This window comes from Oryctolagus cuniculus, chromosome 15 (assembly GCF_051225735.1).
Source record: "Oryctolagus cuniculus isolate XC-2025 breed Fujian yellow rabbit chromosome 15, ASM5122573v1, whole genome shotgun sequence".
In the NCBI taxonomy this organism is placed as follows: domain Eukaryota; kingdom Metazoa; phylum Chordata; class Mammalia; order Lagomorpha; family Leporidae; genus Oryctolagus; species Oryctolagus cuniculus.
Window position 1 is genome coordinate 27935849 of NC_142881.1, and position 19963 is coordinate 27955811.

The 19963-nt window shown below is 58.8% G+C and overlaps 1 protein-coding gene across 8 annotated transcripts; it reads left to right on the forward strand.

Annotated features, from left to right (window-relative positions):
• Positions 1-578: 578 nt before the first annotated feature.
• Positions 579-18371, forward strand: KCNIP2 (potassium voltage-gated channel interacting protein 2). 8 transcript variants are annotated; one of them, XM_070057327.2, is made up of 11 exons: positions 698-907; positions 13769-13864; positions 14773-14826; positions 15327-15451; positions 15746-15815; positions 15934-16004; positions 16115-16222; positions 16398-16502; positions 16628-16690; positions 16953-17016; positions 18224-18371. In XM_070057327.2, exons 1-10 carry the CDS (start codon positions 835-837, stop codon positions 16998-17000), a joined length of 813 nt encoding a protein of 270 aa, XP_069913428.1. In that variant the 5' UTR covers positions 698-834; the 3' UTR covers positions 17001-17016; positions 18224-18371. The 8 variants fall into 8 exon arrangements, with proteins under 8 accessions (XP_069913433.1, XP_069913430.1, XP_069913428.1 ...); XM_070057332.2 differs by having other exon boundaries at positions 579-907; positions 16953-18371; XM_070057328.2 differs by lacking the exon at positions 14773-14826 and having other exon boundaries at positions 13769-13868; positions 15331-15451; positions 16953-18371.
• Positions 18372-19963: the final 1592 nt, after the last annotated feature.

Sequence of the window (19963 nt, forward strand, 5' to 3'; positions counted from 1 at the left end):
CTTTATTCTATGCATCTTCCCACTTGGCCAAACGGGGATTATTAGACCAGGAAAGAAGACCCCTGAGAGTGAACCGGGCCCAGAGAAAGGGTCCAGGAGAAGGGAGTCTGGGTCCTTCTGAAACTTGGGAGAACAGAAAATTGTGCTCCCGTAGCCTGCCATGTGACTTTGGTGTGCGTCTCCAGCCGGCTTCAGTAGGGGGGAACCGGCTGGGACCACGGAGGCAGATGCCCCTAGAGGAACAGGGAATAGGGGCTGCCCGGGGCACGCTGGGCTCTGCCTGACCGGCACGGTGCTGGCAGTAGAGGAAGGGGTGCCCGAGATCGCGAGCGGGGGGGGGGGGGGGGGCTGGGGAGGGCCCTTCTGGCCCCGCTGTTCCCTCCACCCCTCACCAAGCTCCGTGCCTTCAGGGTTAGGGGGTAGTGTTGCCGGAGAGCCAGCCTCGCTCCCGCACTTTCCAGTTCACCCTGTCACCGGGTGCCTCCCCCGAGCTGCAGAGGGTGGGGGGCGGGAGTAGGGGGAGCCAATCCCAGCAGCGCCAAAGGGGGGAGGCGGCAGTGACAGCCGCGGGGAGGGGGCGGAGGAGAGGCGGCTCGGCTCCGGCTCCGCACTCAGCTCGACTGTGCCTCCGGCTCTGCGCTCACCTGCTGCCCAAGCCTCCCGCTCCTGTCCCAGGTCCCCGGAGCAGGCCCCGCATCCCGGCCCCAGACCCAACTCTCCCCACCCTCAGCCCCGGCCGCGTGCTACGCCGCCAGGGGGCGCCGTGTGAGCGCCCTATCCCGGCCACCCGGCGCCCCCTCCCACGACCCAGGCGGGAGGGGGGCGCCGGGGGCCATGCGGGGCCAGGGCCGCAAGGAGAGTTTGTCCGATTCCCGAGACCTGGACGGCTCCTACGACCAGCTCACGGGTGAGTCGTTGGCGTGGGGGTCGCGGGAGGGAGGGTGGATTCCATCCCCCGTGACCCTCCTACCTCTCTGACCCTGGCCTGGCCTCTACCCACACTCTGCCCCTATTTCCAGGCAGTCCCCGCCCCCTCCTCCGCTGGTCTGGAAGGCAGGACAAGGGTTCAAAGCTTTGGATCCCGTGAGGGGGGTGGGGGAGGAGCAGGTGGGGCAGGTGTAGGGAGGCAGCAGGTGTGGGCGTATGACACCGGGCTGGGAGGGTGTCTAGAGTGGGAGGTGTTACGTTCGTGAGCACCTGTCATTCTTGTGTGTGTCTCTGTGTGCACCTCCCACAGCTGGTTGCCATGTGCCCTCGACTTGGTGACGGCCAGGATGAGTGTGACTGCGTGTGGCAGTGCGATTGTGTCTTGTCAGTTGGTTGAGCCGGCGAAGTTGTTTTGACCGTGTGTCTCTGTTGTATGTGCAACTCTGTGCTTGGAGTGATTCTGTCTGAGGTGGCATGTGACTGCCAGAATGTGGCAGGGCTCCACTTTGTGATGGTGTCACTTTGTAAGACTTTATGACTGTGAACCTCCTGGCTTCTGTTGTGTTTTGTGATTGTGAGACGGTTCCGTGAGTGTGTAATGCTGGTTGTGTACTTTTGTGCGGTGGTGTCTGCAGTGGGGCTCTGTGAATGTCCGTGACGTGTCTTACCCTTGCCGCCTCTCGCTTCCCGGTGCAGGAAGCCCTTCAGTGATCCCTGCTGCTTCCACAAGTCTTCCACAAATAGCCCATGTGGCCCCAATGAAGGGCTCTGTGTCCAGCTGCCCATCCTGGAGCCAGGGCCACCCCCTGGGTCCAGGATGTGGCCAACGTAGGGGTGCTTTGTTTAGTGTTGGCTCAGCTCCCCCACCCCCAGTCCAAGAAAAAGGACTCAGATCATTCTGACAAGAGAAGCCCCTTCACCCCACACAGCCCTCCCAAAACGTCACCCAAACCCCGAAGCAGACACCGCTTCTTGCCTTCCTGCAGAGCCAGAAAGAGCAGTTCTAGGCCTGGGGCGGACCATGTGGCCTCCCCCTCCCTGCCCCCAGAGCACTTTGCTGCCTGGGCACCCTCTCGTCCCCACCTTGGGAAGGTGTGTGAGGCCAGGACCTCTGCCTACGTTCTGGGCTTGGCAGGCAGACCAGTGTTTGTTTGGTGACTGCATCACCTCGTGTGCATTTCGCAGTGTGTGTGTTTGTGCCTCTCCTTGGCAGCCTGCGTAAGAACTTCAGCAGGGTGGGAGGAGGGCGGCTGTCTCCCCTGCAGCTGAAACAAAGCGGGGGAAGCAGGGGAGGGCCTGATCCTGGGGCTTCCTAAGGGGGCTGAGCTGGAGCCTTGGGAAAGGTGGTGAGTGGTGCAGTTAGGAAGTGGGGCCTGGGGCTCAGGTGTCCTCTCCACTCACTGACCCTGGGAGGCCCTGGCTGCTTTGCCAGGACCCCCGGATGGGGAAGCCTTCAACTCAGGCAGGCTCCAGGTGTGGCAGAGTGCCAGCGGTGCCCCAGAACAGGATGGAATCCATCCAAAGGCCCAGCTCTGCTACGACTCTGCTCCCACGATCAGCTCAGGCTCCTTAGAGTATCGAGGGCTGGGGGACCTTAATCAGCATCGCAGTAGTCAGTGTTTGCTTCCTGCTTTAATCCTTTCCCCACTTGGCTGATTGGATCAGAGGTGAGGTAGGGGGCGCTGGTATTGGAGCCTACATTGCCTCAGATCAGCCAGGTAATGGACGAACACCAACTGAACTGTACTCTCCTGGCCTCATTTTTCTTTATCTGTAAAATGGGGAGCACTACTTCCTGTCTGCCTGCCTGCCTGGTAGCCTCCCAAGGGAGCCAGAGAGGGCCGATGTTGACGGGCGTCACAGATCGAGGGCCTGGTCACCAGGCGAAGCAGATAGCTCCACACGTGACTCGGACTACCAGGGGGGTCTCCTCTCCAAGGAGGGCTGGAGACCCATGGGGGGGGGGGCGCAGGCTGATGGGAGGCGGCGCCGCAGAGCGCTTCCCCAGGCGCCTGAGCCGAGGCCGAAGGGGAAGCGTTGTCCGCGGTGCTGAAGCGCGTGCCCCGGCTCCCGATCCCTTCTCTTGGCAGGCGGGGCCCCCGAGATCCGACAGGGAGAAGTCTCCAGCTCTCCTCACCCTGGCCCATCAGGCCGACAAGCAGGAGGCGGCCCCGAAGTTATACTTCAGGGCATCACAGGTTCCTGCACTGCTCTCCTTCCCCATGCCCGCTTAAGACAGGTGTGTTCCCCCCAACTCAGGAATCCGAGCCCTACCGCCCCCCAGCTAACCCCTCAGGTCGGCCTGGCCCTCCAGAGCCGCTGGGTGGTGCGGGTCGGTGGGGGAAAAGTGCTGCCCTAATGGAAGCAGGGAGAGAACAGCAGAAGGTGGGAAGCGAATGGACCCGGCTGGCCAGGCCTGAGCTCCGGTCCCCGTCCGGGATCGCCCAGGCCTGGCCCTCCGGCCCCGGGTCGTTTCCGGGACTGCGGCGCCCCCGTGTGGCTCGGTGCGGCCATACGTGCGGAGCTGATCCCAAATGGGGACTGTGGCCAACTGAAGTCGGCAAGATTTGGACAGAGTTGGGCGGTGACTCTCGCCTCTCCAGTGTAGGCTTTTAAACCTGAGGAATGGGATCCTAGCCGAAGGACTACGACTCTGTCTCCCCTGCAAGCTCTTCTAGGAGTCTGAAGGCATGAGAGGCTCCTGGAAGGCTCGACTTCGGGTTTGACCTGACAGGGATGAGCCCGGGAGAAGTGGGTGTGGGGACCGCAGGTCGGGGGGTGTCCCATTCGACGCCTTTGCCTGGTGGCCAGCCGACATAACGGCTGAGCCTGTGAGCGCGCGCGACCGAGATAAAGAGACGCAAACGAACCGGAGAAAAAGGGAGTGGGAACCAGGAGCCGAGTATCAGTGGGGCCCAGCGCTGCGGCCTCTTCCTCGCCACCCCAAAAACCCTCGCCGGCCTCTCTCTTCCTCCTCCCATTGGTCCCAGAACTATGGTAGTGTGGGGAGTTGCCATGACAACTGTGTCCTCGTACTCCTTCGCATTGCTATACAAACCTGGGGCGGGGGGCGGGCAGGGGCTTGATGGGAGGTGGAGGGGCTGACAGGGCGCGATAAAACATGAGGTCAATTCTCCATCCAGCTTTGTTCCCAAAACCCGTGTGTGTCCAGCTTCCCCGCCAGAAACACAGAAGACGTCCCCGGCCCGCGCCGCTCCTCCCGCCCCACCCCAGTCCAGGAACTTTGGGGCGAGGGCTTCAGGGGATGGGGCCCGCCCGGGGGAGTCCGCCTCGCGCCAGCAGGAGCAGAGCGGAGGCTGAGAGCTTGCGCCCGCCCACGCACGGCTGCCTCCGTTGGGGCGGGGACCCGAGCGCTCTGGTCTTTCTTGCGGGCGGAGCTTGGCCACAGAGCTCCCGGTGCAACATGAGCCGCTGCCCCCGCAGGTGCCGGAGCCCGTTGGGGCAGGCAGCGCGATCCCTCTACCAGCTGGTGACTGGGTCGCTGTCGCCAGGTAGGAGCCAGGAAAGGGAGGGGCGGGACCCCGAGAAAGTGAGTGAGGTGGGGAGGGAAGGGCTGCTTCAGGTGAAGGGAGCAGGTGCTCTCAAAGTCCAGGGTCGGAAGGGCCGGATCCGTGTGACTGAGGTGGAGCAAGGGATGGGGTCCCTGCCACAGAAGGGAGGTTGAGGCTTCGGCAAGGAGAGGTGAGGCCGGGGCTTCCCAGTGATGGCAGAGGAGGGGCCCTGGGTGAGGGGCTGCTGTTGGAGAAGAGGCCTTGCCCCTCTCTGGTCGGCTTGGCTTAAGGGAGTCTGGGGGTGGCAGATGGGTCAGTGTCCAGGAAGGAAAACCCCTGAGACCAGGCTGGACCGCCGGGGTGGGCTGTCACTGCCCTGTCTCCCCCTGGGAGTCCACAGACTGTGTCGCCACGTTGGCATCCCCGGGACTGTGCCTCCTGGGGCCGCGGCCCTGGGCTTCTTGTGGAACAGAGCACGTGGCTCTAAGTTCTGTGCTCCAGGGCTGGGGGCTCAGAATCTCCAGGTGAGCTGTGTGGCCTCTGTGAGGCTGGACCCTGCTGTGAGATTTGTGGACTTTGGTGACGTGTGGATTGTGGGTGCTCTGTGGCCTTGCTGAGATTTGTACATCTCCACTGGGATTTGCTTCAGGCTCCCTGGGCAGGGCCCGCAGAACCTAGCATCCCCTCCCCACTTTTTTAGCCTCCAGGAGACTAAAACAGCCTCCCCCGTGGCATTCTGGGATCTGTAGTTCCCCAGCTCTTTCCATTTGTACCCACTTAGCCCCTGGGGTGTTGGTAGGGCCTGTGTTCCCCCAGAAGGAGGGGCGATGGGGCTGTGCCAAAGCTAGACTGAGAAGTCTCCTGGGGAGCATACGTCTGAAGCCCCCTGCCTGGGCCTGTCCCCACTGACAGATGGCTGGAGCCAGGCAGGGCCAGCTCTCAATCATTTCAGGCATGACTTCCAGGACCCAAAATAGTGCCGCCATCCAGGGAAGTCATTAATCACTGGGTGCAGCTGGGGGCTGCAGTGCCTCCCGGCCTGGCTGGGGCTGGAGTGGGTCTGTCGGACTGAGAAAGGGCTTTGGGGCTTCCCTGAGGAATGGTGAGGGAGCAAGGGCAGCCTGGGGAAGGTGGGCCAGGGCCCCCACAGGCAGCACTGCCACAGCGTGGACCTGTGGGAGGTGCACAACTGATGGGAGGTGGCTCTGGCGTGAGATCTGAGGGGTCCCGGAGGGCCAGCACCAAGGCATGGTCCCCCTGAGTCCTGCCTGAAGGACTTCCCTTGGGATTTTATTTTTTAAGGTTTATTTATTTATTTGAGAGGCAGAGTTACAGTCAGAGAGAGAGAGAGAGATAAAGAGAGAGAGGTCTTCCATCTGCTGGTTCACTCCCCAGATGGCTGCAACTGCCAGAGCTGGGTAGATCAAAGCCAGGAGCCAGGAGCTTCTTCCGGGTTTCCTGTGTGGGTGCGGGGGCCCAAGCACTTGGGTCATCCTCCCCTGCTTTTTTAGGTGCATTAGCAGGGAGCTGGATCAGAAGTGGAGCAGTCAGGACTCGAATTGGTGTCCATATGGGATGCTGGCCTCGAAGGTGGCAGCTTTACCTATTATGCCACAGTGCCGGCCCCTTCCCTTAGGGTTTCACTCCTTTGGGCAAAGAGCGAAGTCCAGTGGCACTGGAGTGAGGGGCGTGGGAGATCTGAGCAAGTCTCTCAGGGCCCTGAGCCTTGAGCCGTCTCTGAGGAGGGAAGACAGCCTGGAGGAACTCCATCCTGACTCCTTCTGCCAGAGCCCTGGTTCATTTAGCACCGCAAGGCTCTGTGAGGCTGGCTGTGATCTTTGAGAGTTAAGGGCAGAGTAAGAGAGGACAAGGAGGGTCCAGGAAGAAGCTGCGGGGCTGTCAGTCTGTGCACGTGCGGTCGGCAGCAGCAAGCAGGGAGCTGGGTGCTCTGTGGTGCCTCCTGCAGTCTAACCCCTCGGGCTTGGCATCCAGTGTTTCGTGTGATCCAGCCCGTTTTTATTTTTAATCACCCATCTCCCCCAACTTAAAGGAAGCAGTAGTCACCCAGGACTCCTTGACATGCCACGAGGACAGGCAGGACAGCCTGGGAGAGCCGGCAGAGCACTGCCTCTGGTTAGTTATTCTTTATCAGCGCGTCAGCTGTTACCTGGGAAAACCACTCTCCGATCCTCAGTCGCCCTGCAGACTGGCTGCCCTGCCTCTCACTCTGGCCGTGTCAGCTGCAGGAACAGGAATATTAGAGCCCGCTCTCAGGTTGATTACGAAGGCTAAGTGAGAGTACATGTGAAGTGTCTGAGACACAAAATGTGTTCGATAAATGTTGATCCCTTGGTTAGTGTGGATGGTTGATGTTTGAGCCACGCATCAAGAACAAGTTCAAAAATTACCCTAAGGGGAGGCACTGTGGCATGGTTGGCTAGGCCTCCACCTGAGGCATCCTATATGGATGCTGGCTCATGTCCCAGCTGCTTCTCTTCTGATCCAGCTCTCTGCTGATGGCCTGGGAAAGCAGCAAAAAATGGTCCAAGTGCATGGGCCCCTGCAGCTGCATGGGAGACCCAGAGGTCTCCTGGCTCCTGGCTTCAGATCAGTCCAGCTCCAGCCATTACAGCCATTTGGGGAGTGAACCAGCAGATGGAAGACGTCTGTCTCTGTCTCCCTCTCTCCATCTGTAACCCTACCTCTCATACAAATAAATTTTAAAAATCTTTTTTAAAAAACTACCCTAAGGGGGAGCTGGCATTGGGACACAGCAGATTAAGCTGCTGATTACGACTCTGGCGTCCTGTAGCCTATGACCCACTTCAGAGTGCAAGTTCAAATCCCAGCTGCTCTGCTTTCAATGCAGCTTCCTGCTTATTTGCCTGGAAAAGGAGTAGAAGATGGCCCAAGTACTTGGGTGTCTGCCCCCCATGTGGGAGATCTGGCTGGAGCTGCAGGCTCCTGGCTTTGGTCTGGACTGTTGTGGCCATTTTGGGGGCAAACCAGTGGATGGAAGATCTCTCTCTCTCTCTCTCTCACTGCTTTTCAAATAAATACATCTTCTTTAAAACATTTCCCCAAGTTTTTCCTGGCCTGCCAGTTAGAGAGATTTTACTATAGCTCATTTTTATGGCCTGCCTAGAACAGTTTCTATCACATAATAAGTACAAATATTTTTAAATGATTTGATGCCTTAGTTGTCTCAGTGTGGCCCTCTTCCTATCCAGGAAGTGCCAGAACTGTGGCTGGCTCACCTGTTCCATGGCACCAGCCCAGAGCCTGGCACTTAGTTTGCGTAGGTTCAAGTATTCAAGTGTTTAACAGTCTTTGCTCTCATGCAGCTCAGAGTCTATTTGAGGAATCAGGAGTGATGCAGAGAGATGTGGCTTCAAGTCTGCCTCAGCCCCTCTAAGCAGGTGATCTTGACCAAGTCCTTGTGCCTCGCTGGGCCTTGTTTACTTCATCAGTGAAACTGGCACAATAGTGTTCACCGCCTACTGCATGGAGTTGTCTTGAGAACTCACCAAGGCAATCATGTTTGTGAAAATGCTTTGTGAACTGCCAAGAGCTATAGGAGTGGAAGGAGGAGAGCTGTGTTATTAACAATGGTGCTATATATTCAGTGACTACTCTGTGTCAGGTGTTGTTTTTTTTTTTTTACATGATTTATTTGAAAGAATAACAGAAATCTTTCATCTGCTGGTTCATTCCCCAAAGGACCCCGGCAGCGGGGGCTGGGCCAAGCTGAAGCAAGGAACCAGGAACTGCATCTGGATCTCCCATGTGAGTGGCAGGGACTCAAGCCTTACGCCTTCATTGGCTGATTCTAAGGCACATTAGCAGGAAGCTGGATATGAAGCAGAGTCGCTGGGACTGGAGCTGGCCTTCTGATACAGGTTGTGGTTGTCCCTGCACCACAACACTGGCTCCCTAGGTGTTATTTATTTATTTATTTGCTCACCCCAGCAACCATGTGAGGTGGGAGACCCAGGCACACAGGAATTACGAACTCACCCAGTTCATTGCAAGTTGCAAAGCTGGGATTTAAACCAGAGTCCAGTACCACAGGCCACGCTGTCACCTATTGTGCCACACTGACTCCTTTCACTCTCTCACCAATAACATTCCAGAAGCAGGTGCTGAGTTTTGAGGGACTGACAGGAATTCAGTGGGAATTCAGGTACCTGGCAGATGGTGAGGCCGCGAGGACGAGGGAGCTCCAGCTGCCTCTGGAGGACAGGCAAGCCCTGCAGGCGAGCGGAAGCAGGAGGTGGCTTCATGGCAGAGAGGATGCCGGGAGCCAAGACACAGAGACAGGACTGAATGTGGTGGGTTTGGGGGGCAGTGAGGAGGCCAAGGCAAACAAAGGGATCTACCAGTATGCGGGCGAGGGCATTAAATGCCAGCAGTGGAATTTGGAAAGTCCTGGGGAGCTATTTGTTGGTCTTGTCTGTCAATCGGTAACCTCTAAGGTGTGAGAAACCACCAGCAACCCCTGACCTGACACACACACACCCCTGGGTGGATGAGGGGCAAGCCCAAGTCCAAGCCTGCTGGCAGCAGCCCTTCCCACACCTTGGCTGGGTGTTTGGTTATTTGGGGAGAAGTCCGGGGTAAGATAGGGTGTGAGGTGGATGCCTGACCCCCAGTGGTGGTCCCCTGGAACTGCAAATCAGTGGACTTCAACCTGGACAGTGGGCACTGATCCCCACCCCTCACCTGGGGCTGGATAGGAGGGAGGGCTCCCCCTGGGGTCAGTCCCCCCAGACTGGGCCTCCTGGTGGGCAGGCTTCCTATGAAGGGAGCCAAGGTGGTGTGGGGGCATAGAGTGCAGGCTCAGAGGCAGACTGGGTTAGACCCAGCCTTTGCACCTGTCGTGTGCGACAGTGGCACTGCGTGGCTGTGGCGTTTTGTGAAAACTCAGTGTGACAGCGTCTCGGAGCACAGGGCAGCTTATCTAGCACACAGCGAGCGCTCACTGTCAGCCAGCAGTGGTCGTGATGGTGAGGTCAATGCAGAGGCCTGACTTGTGGCTCACTGGCCCTGCAGACCACACACACACACCCACAGGGAGGGGGTGCTCCCGCAGAGCTGGGGGTGGGGGATGGGTGGCTCCAGTGGAGGGCTCAGGTTTCCCTCTGGCCCCTGCTGCTCCATCTGCTCAGTCACAGTTCCTGAGGTGCAGACAGGACTTCAGCATCTCTTGGATAAGGTCCCAGCCAGGAGGAGAAGAGCACAGTCCCCCCTCCTCTCCCAGGAGCCTGGGTCTCTTGGTCCACAGGCAAGTTCCCTCCCCAGAGGATCATGAACAGGCTAAATGGCCTTTCTCCTGCCCAAGCTCCAACACCTCATCTCCCTCCCTTGGGCCTCAGTTTCACTGTCTGTGGCCTGTGGGAAGAGAGTGCTTCCCACCTCACTGTCTCCATGGCAACTGGATCGATGTTGGCAGTGTCCTCCTGCTCCAAGAGAGGTCACCGCTTCTCCCCGCTATCTCCTCGTGTGGCTCCATGCCGACCCAGGTGCACACCCACAGACCCACACCCCAAATCCTATGGCTCCTCCATGCCCACCAACCAATGTCCCGACCCACACCCTGCAGCCCTGCTGGACCACAGGCACCTCAGCCCTGCACACGGCAAGGTACTCCGGCCCCTCCCACTCACCGCAGACACCCAGGGACACAAGGGCGGAAAGGCATGGCCGTCCACACCACACACACCTGTGCGACAGGTAGACGCACACAGAGACACATGTGTGTCCTCCCACACTGACACTCAGGAATACTCTCGCGGGGAACACCGAGACCCTCAGTGCGTTCTGCCCCGTTCACCACCGACTGACAAAGGTGCCCATTGCATAGTCGCACCCAGCGGCGTCCACCCTGCCCTTCCCTGCCTTCTCACCAACCACAGCTCCTCTCTCCACTCCCCCTCCCCACCTTTGGCACAGAGGAGCCACAGGCAGCCCTCCTGGGGACAGAGATGGGTCACCACCTCCATCCTCTGGCCCCGGGCCTCTCCTGGCCTGTCCCCCCAGCCTTCCGGCCAGAGGTTCCCAGGGAGGTGCCAGCGCAGAGGCTGAGGTGGCCGCACAAAGAGGAAGAGGCTGCGGCTGTGGCTGTGAGCTTGTGGGGCAGAGGCGGGGTGAGAGGGGAGAGGGAGGAGATGCAGGGAGGGAGAGAGGAGGGAGGCTGCGGGCGTCCTGCTTGGGCTGAGGGGAGGTGGAGAGAGGCGGCGGCCATGCCCTGGGCCCATCATGAACCTGGAAGGGCTGGAGATGGTCGCTGTGCTTGTGGTCCTCGCTCTGTTTGTCAAGGTCCTGGAGCAGTTCGGCCTCTTTGAGCCTGTCTCCTTGGAAGGTAACCCAGGTGTCTGGGCAGGTCTGGGCAGGTCCGAGCTGCTGGCCAGAGGGAGGGCCGCCGCGGCAGCACCCGGGAGGGGAGGGCTCTGTCTCCTGGGGGCAGGGGGAGCAGCTGGGGAGGTGAGGAAGGGTGTCCTGCGGCCAGGGCATCTGAGAGAGAAAAAAAGGGCCATCAAGGCAGGAGGGACTGGGGGCAGGACCTCTGGGGGGTGATGAGGGGTGCAGCCGAGGATCTGGGAGATCAGGAGGGGGGTTCCAAGGAGCCTGAGCCCCAGATTTCTGGGGGCCCCCAGTGGCTCTGAGAGGTGCGGGAATCTGCGCGCCTCCAGCCAGGCAGGTGTAGGTTACAGAGTGTATGGGACATGGTGTGACTGTGTTCATGTGGGCGTGTGAGCCTGCTACTGTGACAGGGAGGTGACTGCATGTGTCAGAGTGACAGGCGTGTGGTTTTGTGAGACGGTGCATGTGATCAAGCCCAAGCAGGACAGGATCTGTGGCTGTTCCCAGGTTCCCCAAGGATATAGCAGCTCCATACCCGAGGCTTGGGATGGAGGCAGGTCCTGGAGGGACAGGAGCGGGAACCTCAGAAATGAACGTTCACAGCTCAGCGCCGGCTGGGGAGTGTGGCGGGGTCAGATCAGGGACCCTGCTCCCCAAGCCTCTGCATCCCCGCTGCCTCTGCCACCTCCCCTCAGGATCCAGAGTCTGAATGTGAGTGGAAACCAGATCCCCATCCCGCTCCAAAGTCAGTAGGGGAAGCCACACCACGTCGGAGGCAGAGAGGGGAGCACCTCTGTCTCTCCCTGCAGAGCTGTGGCCTTGCCCTCCTCTTCAAAACAAGAACTGCAGGGCTCCGGGACATGGCTGTGGCCAGGCTGTGCCAGGGACAGGACAGCAGGCAAGAACCAGGACAAGGGGCTGCAGGTAGACACCTAGGAGAACTGGGAAGATGTGAAGGAAGCTGAGCACACGAGGAAGACCCATGATTGCCTGCTCAGGGCTTAGTGAGAGCAGAAAACTCCCAGCCCACCCTCTTATCTCCTGCTGTGTTATTGGGGTTGTATGTGGGAGCTGGAACTGGGGAGCCTGAGCTGAGTTTGTTCTCATCCAATCTGGAAAAGATAGTCTGTTGGGCTCTAACTTGCCATCCCCTTTAGACTGGTAGGAAGAGGGGCCATCCATGACCCCTGACATCCTGTAGGCTAAAGGCAGCTCCTTTCTCTTCCCACCTTCAGAGTAGCTTAGAGGAGAGAGTGAGGCTTGGGAGTAGGCAGGGGACTTGTGGTGGCAGGAGGAGGGGAGAACAGCGGGGCGGGGGTGGGGGCTGCCCCCAGCCAGGCAACTACACCATCAGAGGCCCCAAGTGCAATCCGGCTTCGGGAAACCAAAGTCCAGGCTAATGGAGCCCTGGGCCAGGGGCCAGGCCACCATCGATCCCCTGCCCAGCCCACCTCCTCCCTCCCACCTCTCCATAGCTCCTGGGATGGAGTGGGAGGAGGTGAGGCTGTGTTAGAAGAGAGGGGATGGTACCTCCTGCAGTTACCTCCTGGGAGAAGGGCCTGGCTCAGGAGGATGAGGTGTGAGGGAAAGTTGGGGTGAGAGAGTAACCTATAACTAAAGGGAGTTAGGCCTCTCCAGGAATGGACTGAGGCCAACTTTAGCCAGTGGTGTCGGGTCCACTGGGCTCTGGCCCAGGACTCTGGAAGTGTTCGGTGGTTGTGGTTGCAAGGCACATGGACACACAGACACACACAGTCACAGACACACACAGAGACACACAGATACACACACAGATAGACACACACAGACACGCACACAGACACACACAGACACAGACACACACACACACACAGACACACACACACAGACACACACACACAGGAACTCTGAGGGACTCTCTGGGATGCAACTACAGCTGTAGAATGAGCAGAAATAAGGAGAGGGGAGGGGGCTGTGGTCATCGGGACCCGGATAGCCCCATAGTGCGCCAGAATATTTGTCTCCAAGATCAGTCTGCTACCATTTCACCTTCAAAGAACAAGCCATCCGGGAAGGACAGAGCAAGGACCATGCCTTCAGGGTAGACGAGGTAGCTGGTGATGGACCCTGCTCCTCGGGCAGGGAGATTGCGGGTGCCTTGGAATGAGGGGTTGCAGGAAAGAAATGTGGATGTACCCAGAGCGGATGAAGCCTCTGGGTGAGGAGCTGCCTTTGGTATTTGGATGCTGTGGGGACCTAGGTCGCAGTAAGATATGGTGTGCAGCATGGTTACCTTGATGTGTGTCCTGATGTCCCTGGGTCATCGTGCATTGTGTAGTCTGTGTACATGAGAGGGTGCACGTGGGTCTCCAATGTCATGTCATGTTTTACTTCCGTCACGTTTGTACATGCTTGTGTTCAGGAATACTAGGTCAAAGTGTGTGCGTGTGTGTGCGAGTGTGTGCATGCTCAGTAGGCTACCAGGTGTGAGTTACTGGCTATCAAGCTGTCACAGGCATCTGTCCCTCTGTGATTTCTCATTCTGTGTGTCGCTGTACATCCCTGCCACCCTGTGTGTGTGGGTGTGGGTGGGAGTGGGGGGGTTACTACCCAGGCTACCTTAGGATTGGACATCATCCTGAGAGCCCAGCACATTCCAACCACTCTAACCAGCACAAACATTGCCACCTCCCCCTTGCCTCCTGGCTGTTGCCAGCCTCATCCCATTGGACAAAGTGCCCACACCCCGCCTCCGTAGCCTTCCCATGCCCGTGAGACCCACTGTGCTTCCCAGCCTGGGCCGCCTCCCCTCCTGATGCCCCCACCCCGCCCTCAGCCCCTCACCATTCCTTCTTTCCCACCCCACCCTCTTCCTTCCCAGCCCAGCTCCCAGCGGGCGGGCGCGGTTGTTTAACAGGCGGGGAGGGACAAGCAACAGAAGCACAGCGGGAGTTAATCTGCCCTCCTGGGGTCTTCTCTCTCCCTAGGCCACCCTCCGGGGCCCACTAAAAAAGCGCTGAAGCAGCGGTTCCTCAAGCTGCTGCCGTGCTGCGGGCCCCAAGTCCTGCCCTCAGTCAGTGAAAGCAAGTGCCTCTCCTGTGCTTCCGGGGCGGGGCCGAATGCGTGTGGGCGTGCCCGGCGTGGCGGGGGGGGGGGCAGGACAAGAGCGTGTGGGCGTGGCCAGTGAGCCGGGGTGGACCTGCGTGTGGGCGTGGCCAGTGAGCCGGGGCGGGCCTGGAGTTTGAGGGAGTGACCGGTGTGTGTGGCGGGGCAGACCTGCGCGTGTGTGGGCGTGACCAGCGTGGAGAGAGTCGGGTGGGCGCAGGCCGGGCCCAACAGCAGCGCAGACCCTGTGTGCAGATGAAGCCCCTGTGTGTGGATGTGGTCGCTGAGTGCCTGCGGGCGTCACCGGCCTGCGACACCGGGCGTGGCCAGTGTGGAGGGCGAGGGTCCAGGAGACCCGCTGTGTGTGAGGGTGTGCGGGTGGCTGAGCCGCGGTGGAGCGCCTGCGACTCTCTGTAGACGCTCCGCCCTTGGATATGTTTTGGACCTCGCGATGTTTGTCGCGCGTGCCCCGAGGAGTAGGACGCAGGTGTAGGGCATGGAGCCCGCCTTCCTCCAGCCTCCAGGGTCCGTGGGCGTCCTGCCCCAGCCTGGTCCCCAGCCGAGTGACCTGGAGCCGAGCGCGGCCTCCGTTTCCTCAGCTGGCAAGCCTCACGGAATTGTGTTGCGTTTGGAGAGCTGTCAGGGCCCGTTTTGTAGAGATCTGAGCGTGTCTTTGGGTTTGACTCCGATGGGTCCCACAAGCGGGTAGATTCGGAAAAAGGGGAGTGAGTCCCGCAAGCAAGTGTGCGTGGGATCCGTTTCGTGTGAGTGCGGGGTAGGGGGCGTGCGTTGAAACACGCAGGTCTGTGCGACTCGCTGTGCGTGTGCGGGGCGGGGTGTGTGTCTGCAGTCTTCCGCTTTCTCGGTGACAGTTCGCTCCCTTCAGCATTAGCCGCCCCAGCCTCCCTCCGCCCCCACAGACCCCGCCCGCTGGACCCAGGTGACTTACGGTCCCGGGGGGAGGGGCACTTGCCTGGGGGTGGGGCTTGGCTGGAGCTGGGCGGGGCATGGCTCGGGCATGGCCGGGGCGGGCGGGGCCTGACTGGGGAGGGGAGGGCCTGGGCGGGGCAAGGCCAGGGCTGGATGGACCTGAGTTAGTCCAGGAAGGCGTGGAGCTGCGACCCGCGGACGCCAGTTCTCGAACCCTGTTTTCTGGAACGAAGATGCGGCTGGGGGGCCTTCCCTGCCTCCAGGGTTCAAGGGCCCAGGAGCGCGCGCTGAGTCGGATCGCTGGCCCTGAAGCCAGGTCTGGCGTTGGACTGCTGATAGACCTGGAAGCTGACCAGCGTCTTCTCTCCTTCCCTTGATGTCCTCGGCTCAGGGTCCGGGGAACCGGCAGGCAGAGATGGGATGGGGGTGGTGTGTGGGTCGGCGATTTGGAAAGGGGGGCCGGAGGGGCTGGGCCTGAGGCTCGGCTGTCCCCCCAACCGCTCCCCGCAGACAGCGTGGAGGATGAATTTGAACTGTCCACTGTGTGTCACCGGCCCGAGGGTCTGGAACAACTGCAGGAGCAAACCAAGTTCACACGCAAGGAGTTGCAGGTCCTGTACCGAGGCTTCAAGAACGTGAGTGAAGGGGAGGCTGGACGGGCCGGGGCCTACCTGGGTTTGCAGCTGGCCCCAGGAAGCAGTTGGGCAGGCGGGTGGTGGCCTGAGGCCAGACCTGTAGCTGTACACCCGCGATTTAGTTCCATGTTTTTCACGTGTGCACTGGGGAGGAAGTCTTACCCCCTGGCCAAAAGCCCCCCCCCCCCCCCAAATCATGAATGCTTCCCCTGTTCTGACCACTGCCGGGTGGGGGTGGGGAGGGGCGGCGGCGGGAGGGGCTTAGTCTCTGCCCTCAGCCTGGTCCTCCTGCAGGAGTGTCCCAGCGGAATCGTCAATGAGGAGAACTTCAAGCAGATTTACTCCCAGTTCTTTCCTCAAGGAGGTGAGGGAAACAGCTGAGTGGGGGAGCTGGGGTGCTGCGGGGCAGGGGGCTCTGCAGAGGCAAGAGCACCCCCACGCCCTGTGTGGAGCCCAGCTGATTAGCCTCGCGCGGCCCGCAGACTCCAGCACCTACGCTACTTTTCTCTTCAATGCCTTTGACACCAACCACGACGGCTCCGTCAGCTTCGAGGTGAGCAGGGGAGGCGGGCCAGCGAAGCTCGCTTTCTGGGGTTTCCGGGCCAAATCCAGGGTGGAGTAAGGGGTTCCTGAAGACACGGTTCCCCTCTGCCTCCTTCTTAGGACTTTGTGGCTGGCTTGTCGGTGATTCTTCGGGGAACGGTAGATGACAGACTGAATTGGGCCTTCAACTTGTATGACCTCAACAAGGACGGCTGCATCACTAAGGAGGTGCAGGGCAGCTGGGGGGCTGGGGCTGGAGGGTACGGGGTGCCAACGGCCACTGGAAGGAAGCTCGACCCCCGTGTGCATCACCAGCCGGGCTGAGGTCTGTCCTGGGCTGTAGGCCTCTCGGTTTGGAGGCTAGAGGCTCTGAGGAGGGCTCCCCTTCTCTCTGTCCCAACAGGAAATGCTCGACATCATGAAGTCCATCTATGACATGATGGGCAAGTACACGTACCCTGCACTCCGCGAGGAGGCCCCAAGGGAACATGTGGAGAGCTTCTTCCAGGTGCCCGGGGCTGGGTAGACTGGAGGGTCCTGGAGGGAAGGGAAGGGGGCCAGGAACCAACAGGGAACTTACCTGCATTCTGCCTGCCTCCCTCCTGTCATCCCTGCCTGGCCACCACCTCGCAGAAGATGGACAGAAACAAGGATGGAGTGGTGACCATTGAGGAATTCATTGAGTCTTGTCAAAAGGTACAGGCCCCTGCCCTCTTCATTCCCTGGCCTGGACTCAGGGCCCCGTTCAGTGATGTAGAACAGCCTCCTCCCATGCTTACTCCACACCCCAGTCCTGTTCCTTTATGATTGGGAGAGGCCTACCCCATCCCTGCCTCTGGGGTCTCCTTCCTCTCTGCCTCTGAACGTCCCCATCTCTGACTCAGAGTCCTTCTCCTTGGCTCTGACAAGCTCTTTCTCTTTCTTTCTGCAACCTGCCTCCCCTGCACCATGGCCACAGGACGAGAACATCATGAGGTCCATGCAGCTCTTTGACAATGTCATCTAGCTCCCCAGGAGAGGGGGTTAGTGCATCCCAGGGGACCACACTCCAGCCCTAGTCTAGGCAGACCTCACCTTCTCTCCCAGGTCTGTCCTCATCTTAGCCCTACTCTGAGAGCTGTAGGGATCCAAGAGTCTGGGGACTCCCTAGTCCAGATCCCTGGAGCAGAAAGGGCCAGACAGCGGGCAGAGTGCATCTAGGAGGTGTTCCCAGCTCCCAACAGCTTTGACCCCCTTCCTGCCTGACACCCAGTGCTGAGGGCACCCCTGCAGTAGGAATTGTTGCCACACCTCCCACCTTCACTCCAGAAATGTTCACACTAGCCAGAATGTCTCCTCCTATGGTGCTTCCCCCTCCCTGATTTCATAAACATTTCCCCTAAAATTCCCTACCCAGTGAGGATGCTCTGTTCTCCAGTACAGTAGCTGGCTTTTCAGACCAGCCTTTGAAAAGTCCTGTGAGAGGGGGAAAAGGATGTAGAGGAAGAAATGATGGCTCTGAGCTGCTGGTTAGGTCCTAGGAAGTGGCTGGGCAGGAACACAGGAAGGCCTGAGAAGACTGTGAGAGCTCAGGCGTGCCAGGCTGTAGCTCCGATTTCCACAGGTCTGCTATCCCCCCTCCATCAGAATGTGAGTTTCTAGGCTTTTTGGAAGATATCTCCTTGGAAACACTGCAGAAATTTTCCATTCCCTCCTAGTCTCCTAGGAGAGCCCGGGATCCAGTTATCTGCCACATCCCTAGAATTCTTTCCTCCCCACCCTCCTGCTTGTGTTGGTGGTGGGGGCAGCAGGAGAATGAGAATAGGGGTGGATGTCCTTGCTGACACCTGCCACACTTTCTGCCTGCCCGGCCTGCTCCTCAGCTGCTTTGATGGCTAAGGCTTGAGTCTGCATTTGCCACGTCCTCTAGATTTGGAGGTATGGAGTGAGTCAGGGACCTTCCCAAACCTCGGTCCTTTCGCTCTCCCAGCGGATGCCTTAGACGAGGGGAAGAGGGAGGCAGGAGGCAGGCATAGCATCTGAATGCAGGGTGGGGACTTCATTAGAATCTTTAAACAACCCAGGCTCGACTTAAACTACACACAGCCTCCTCGATTCCCTGGGGTCTCCCTTTTGCTCTGTTCAGTCTACCCAGAGATGTCCCTGAGCACAGATAGAGGGCAGGGACCACGTGGTTGCCAGCACCGCTGCCATGCTGCCACCCCTAATATACCTGCTTGTCCCATTTAGCTCCCAGTCAGCAGCATCTGAAGAGAAGGGCCCCAGGGGGCCCCCTTTCCATCAGAACACTGCTGACTGCTTTGCATTTTTGGCTCTTCTGTATATTTTGTAAAATAAGAAGTACACCAGATCCAATAAAACACAACGGCTATGCACAGGTTGCTGTCTCTGCCTTTTTGTCCCTCACACCCTACAAATACCACACAACCCCTAACTCGTGTACCTGCAGCCACAGTCTGGCCGCACCTCGGCAGGGGGCTGAGACATAGGTTCTGGAATGGCTGCAAACCCGCCTGGCCACAGGCCCTGCGTGAATCTCCCAGGTTCTGAGAGGAGACAAGGAGGAAGCATGGGACGGCAGTGTCCTGAAAACTGTGCCCAGCAAGCTGTGTTTTGGCTGACGTTCCTACAAGTTGAGTCAAGAGTTTCTGCTGTGCCGATTTAAGTTCATCTCAAAGAACTGTCTTTTTGGGGGCAGAGGGGGAATGTCCTCTTTAGTTTTTGATGAAAAATTCCTTTGTGTTAACGTCCCAGCCTTGGCTCCAGTATAGATGTACACTTGTGTCTGTGCCCCATCCAGCAACAATGGGGGGATCAGATGGAGTGGACCCAGGGCAGGTCATCATGAGGCATATGGCTGAAGGGTGACAGAGACTTCTGGTATGTTCCAGCCCTTTCTTTGTTCTGCTCCTGGACAGTCCCCCCTCCCCCATGATAGCCCTCCCATTCCTTCTCTGGGGACCCTTCCGTGGTGACTAAGCTTCACCGTCCAAAGGAGGAAAATGACGTCTCCTCCCCCACTGTAAACACTGACGAGGTCAACGGATGGGAATGGTGGCCAAGAAGAAAAACTCACTGCCAGCGTTCATTGTTTGGTCATCTGTGTTCGCTGCGAGTACCATCTCAGAACCATCTGCTGCTCAGGTCATCAGATTAGAGACTGGGTTAACGCTGTGGGCCCTATACAGAAGGGAGCTCTATCTGGGTCTCCCATGCAGGTGGCAAGTGCTCAGATACTCGAGCTACATCACCTGCTGCCTTCCTGGATGCCCATTAGCAAGAAACTGAATGGGGAAGGAGGGTAGCCAGGACTCAAACCAGGCATCGTGATATGAATGTGTGTGTCCCGGTGGCAGCTTCAATGTGCCGCACCACGATGCCTGGCCCTCATGTACTTTCATATCCTTGAAGCCCATGTATGAAGAGCTTGGGATCTACTGTAACCCCAGCCGTCATTTCACGGAAGAGGAAACAGACGCAGAGGAGGGAGAGGACTTGTGAGTTTGTGGCAGGACTGAAAATAAACCCAACCCCCCCTCTCTGTCAAGGGTGGCCTTGGGCCACAGGAGAGATCTGGGGGTGGAGGATGGAGACTGCATGTCGTGCAGAATCTATGTGAGATGACACCGTGACAGGCTGGCCTGCTCTCTGCTTTTCCTTGGGGCACTGCTCAGTGTGTAACCATGTGTTTATTTGGGTAATTAGTTGCCGTCTTCTCTAATACACTCTGAGGGCCCTTTGAGTGCTTGGGCTAGGTTTGTTTTTCCCTTGCCATCCTAGCCTGGGTAGGGGGGCTGACACTCAATAAAGAATGGTACCGGATAGATGAGCATGTGTATGTAACTGTGTCAGATATGGGGACAGTCTCCATTTTTAACAGTCTCCATTTTTTAATTTGTATTTAATTTGTATTTCATTTGAAAGGCAGGAGAGAGAGAGCGAGCGAGTGAGAGAGAGCGAGCGAGTGAG

Excerpts from the sequence above, each read along its gene's own strand:
- KCNIP2 (XM_070057332.2), top strand. The coding sequence starts at position 835 with ATGCGGGGCCAGGGCCGCAAGGAGAGTTTGTCCGATTCCCGAGACCTG. Across the intron at positions 14,827-15,326 it reads ACCCCGCCCGCTGGACCCAG|ACAGCGTGGAGGATGAATTT; the intron begins GTGACTTACGGT and ends CGCTCCCCGCAG. Across the intron at positions 15,452-15,745 it reads TGTACCGAGGCTTCAAGAAC|GAGTGTCCCAGCGGAATCGT; the intron begins GTGAGTGAAGGG and ends GTCCTCCTGCAG.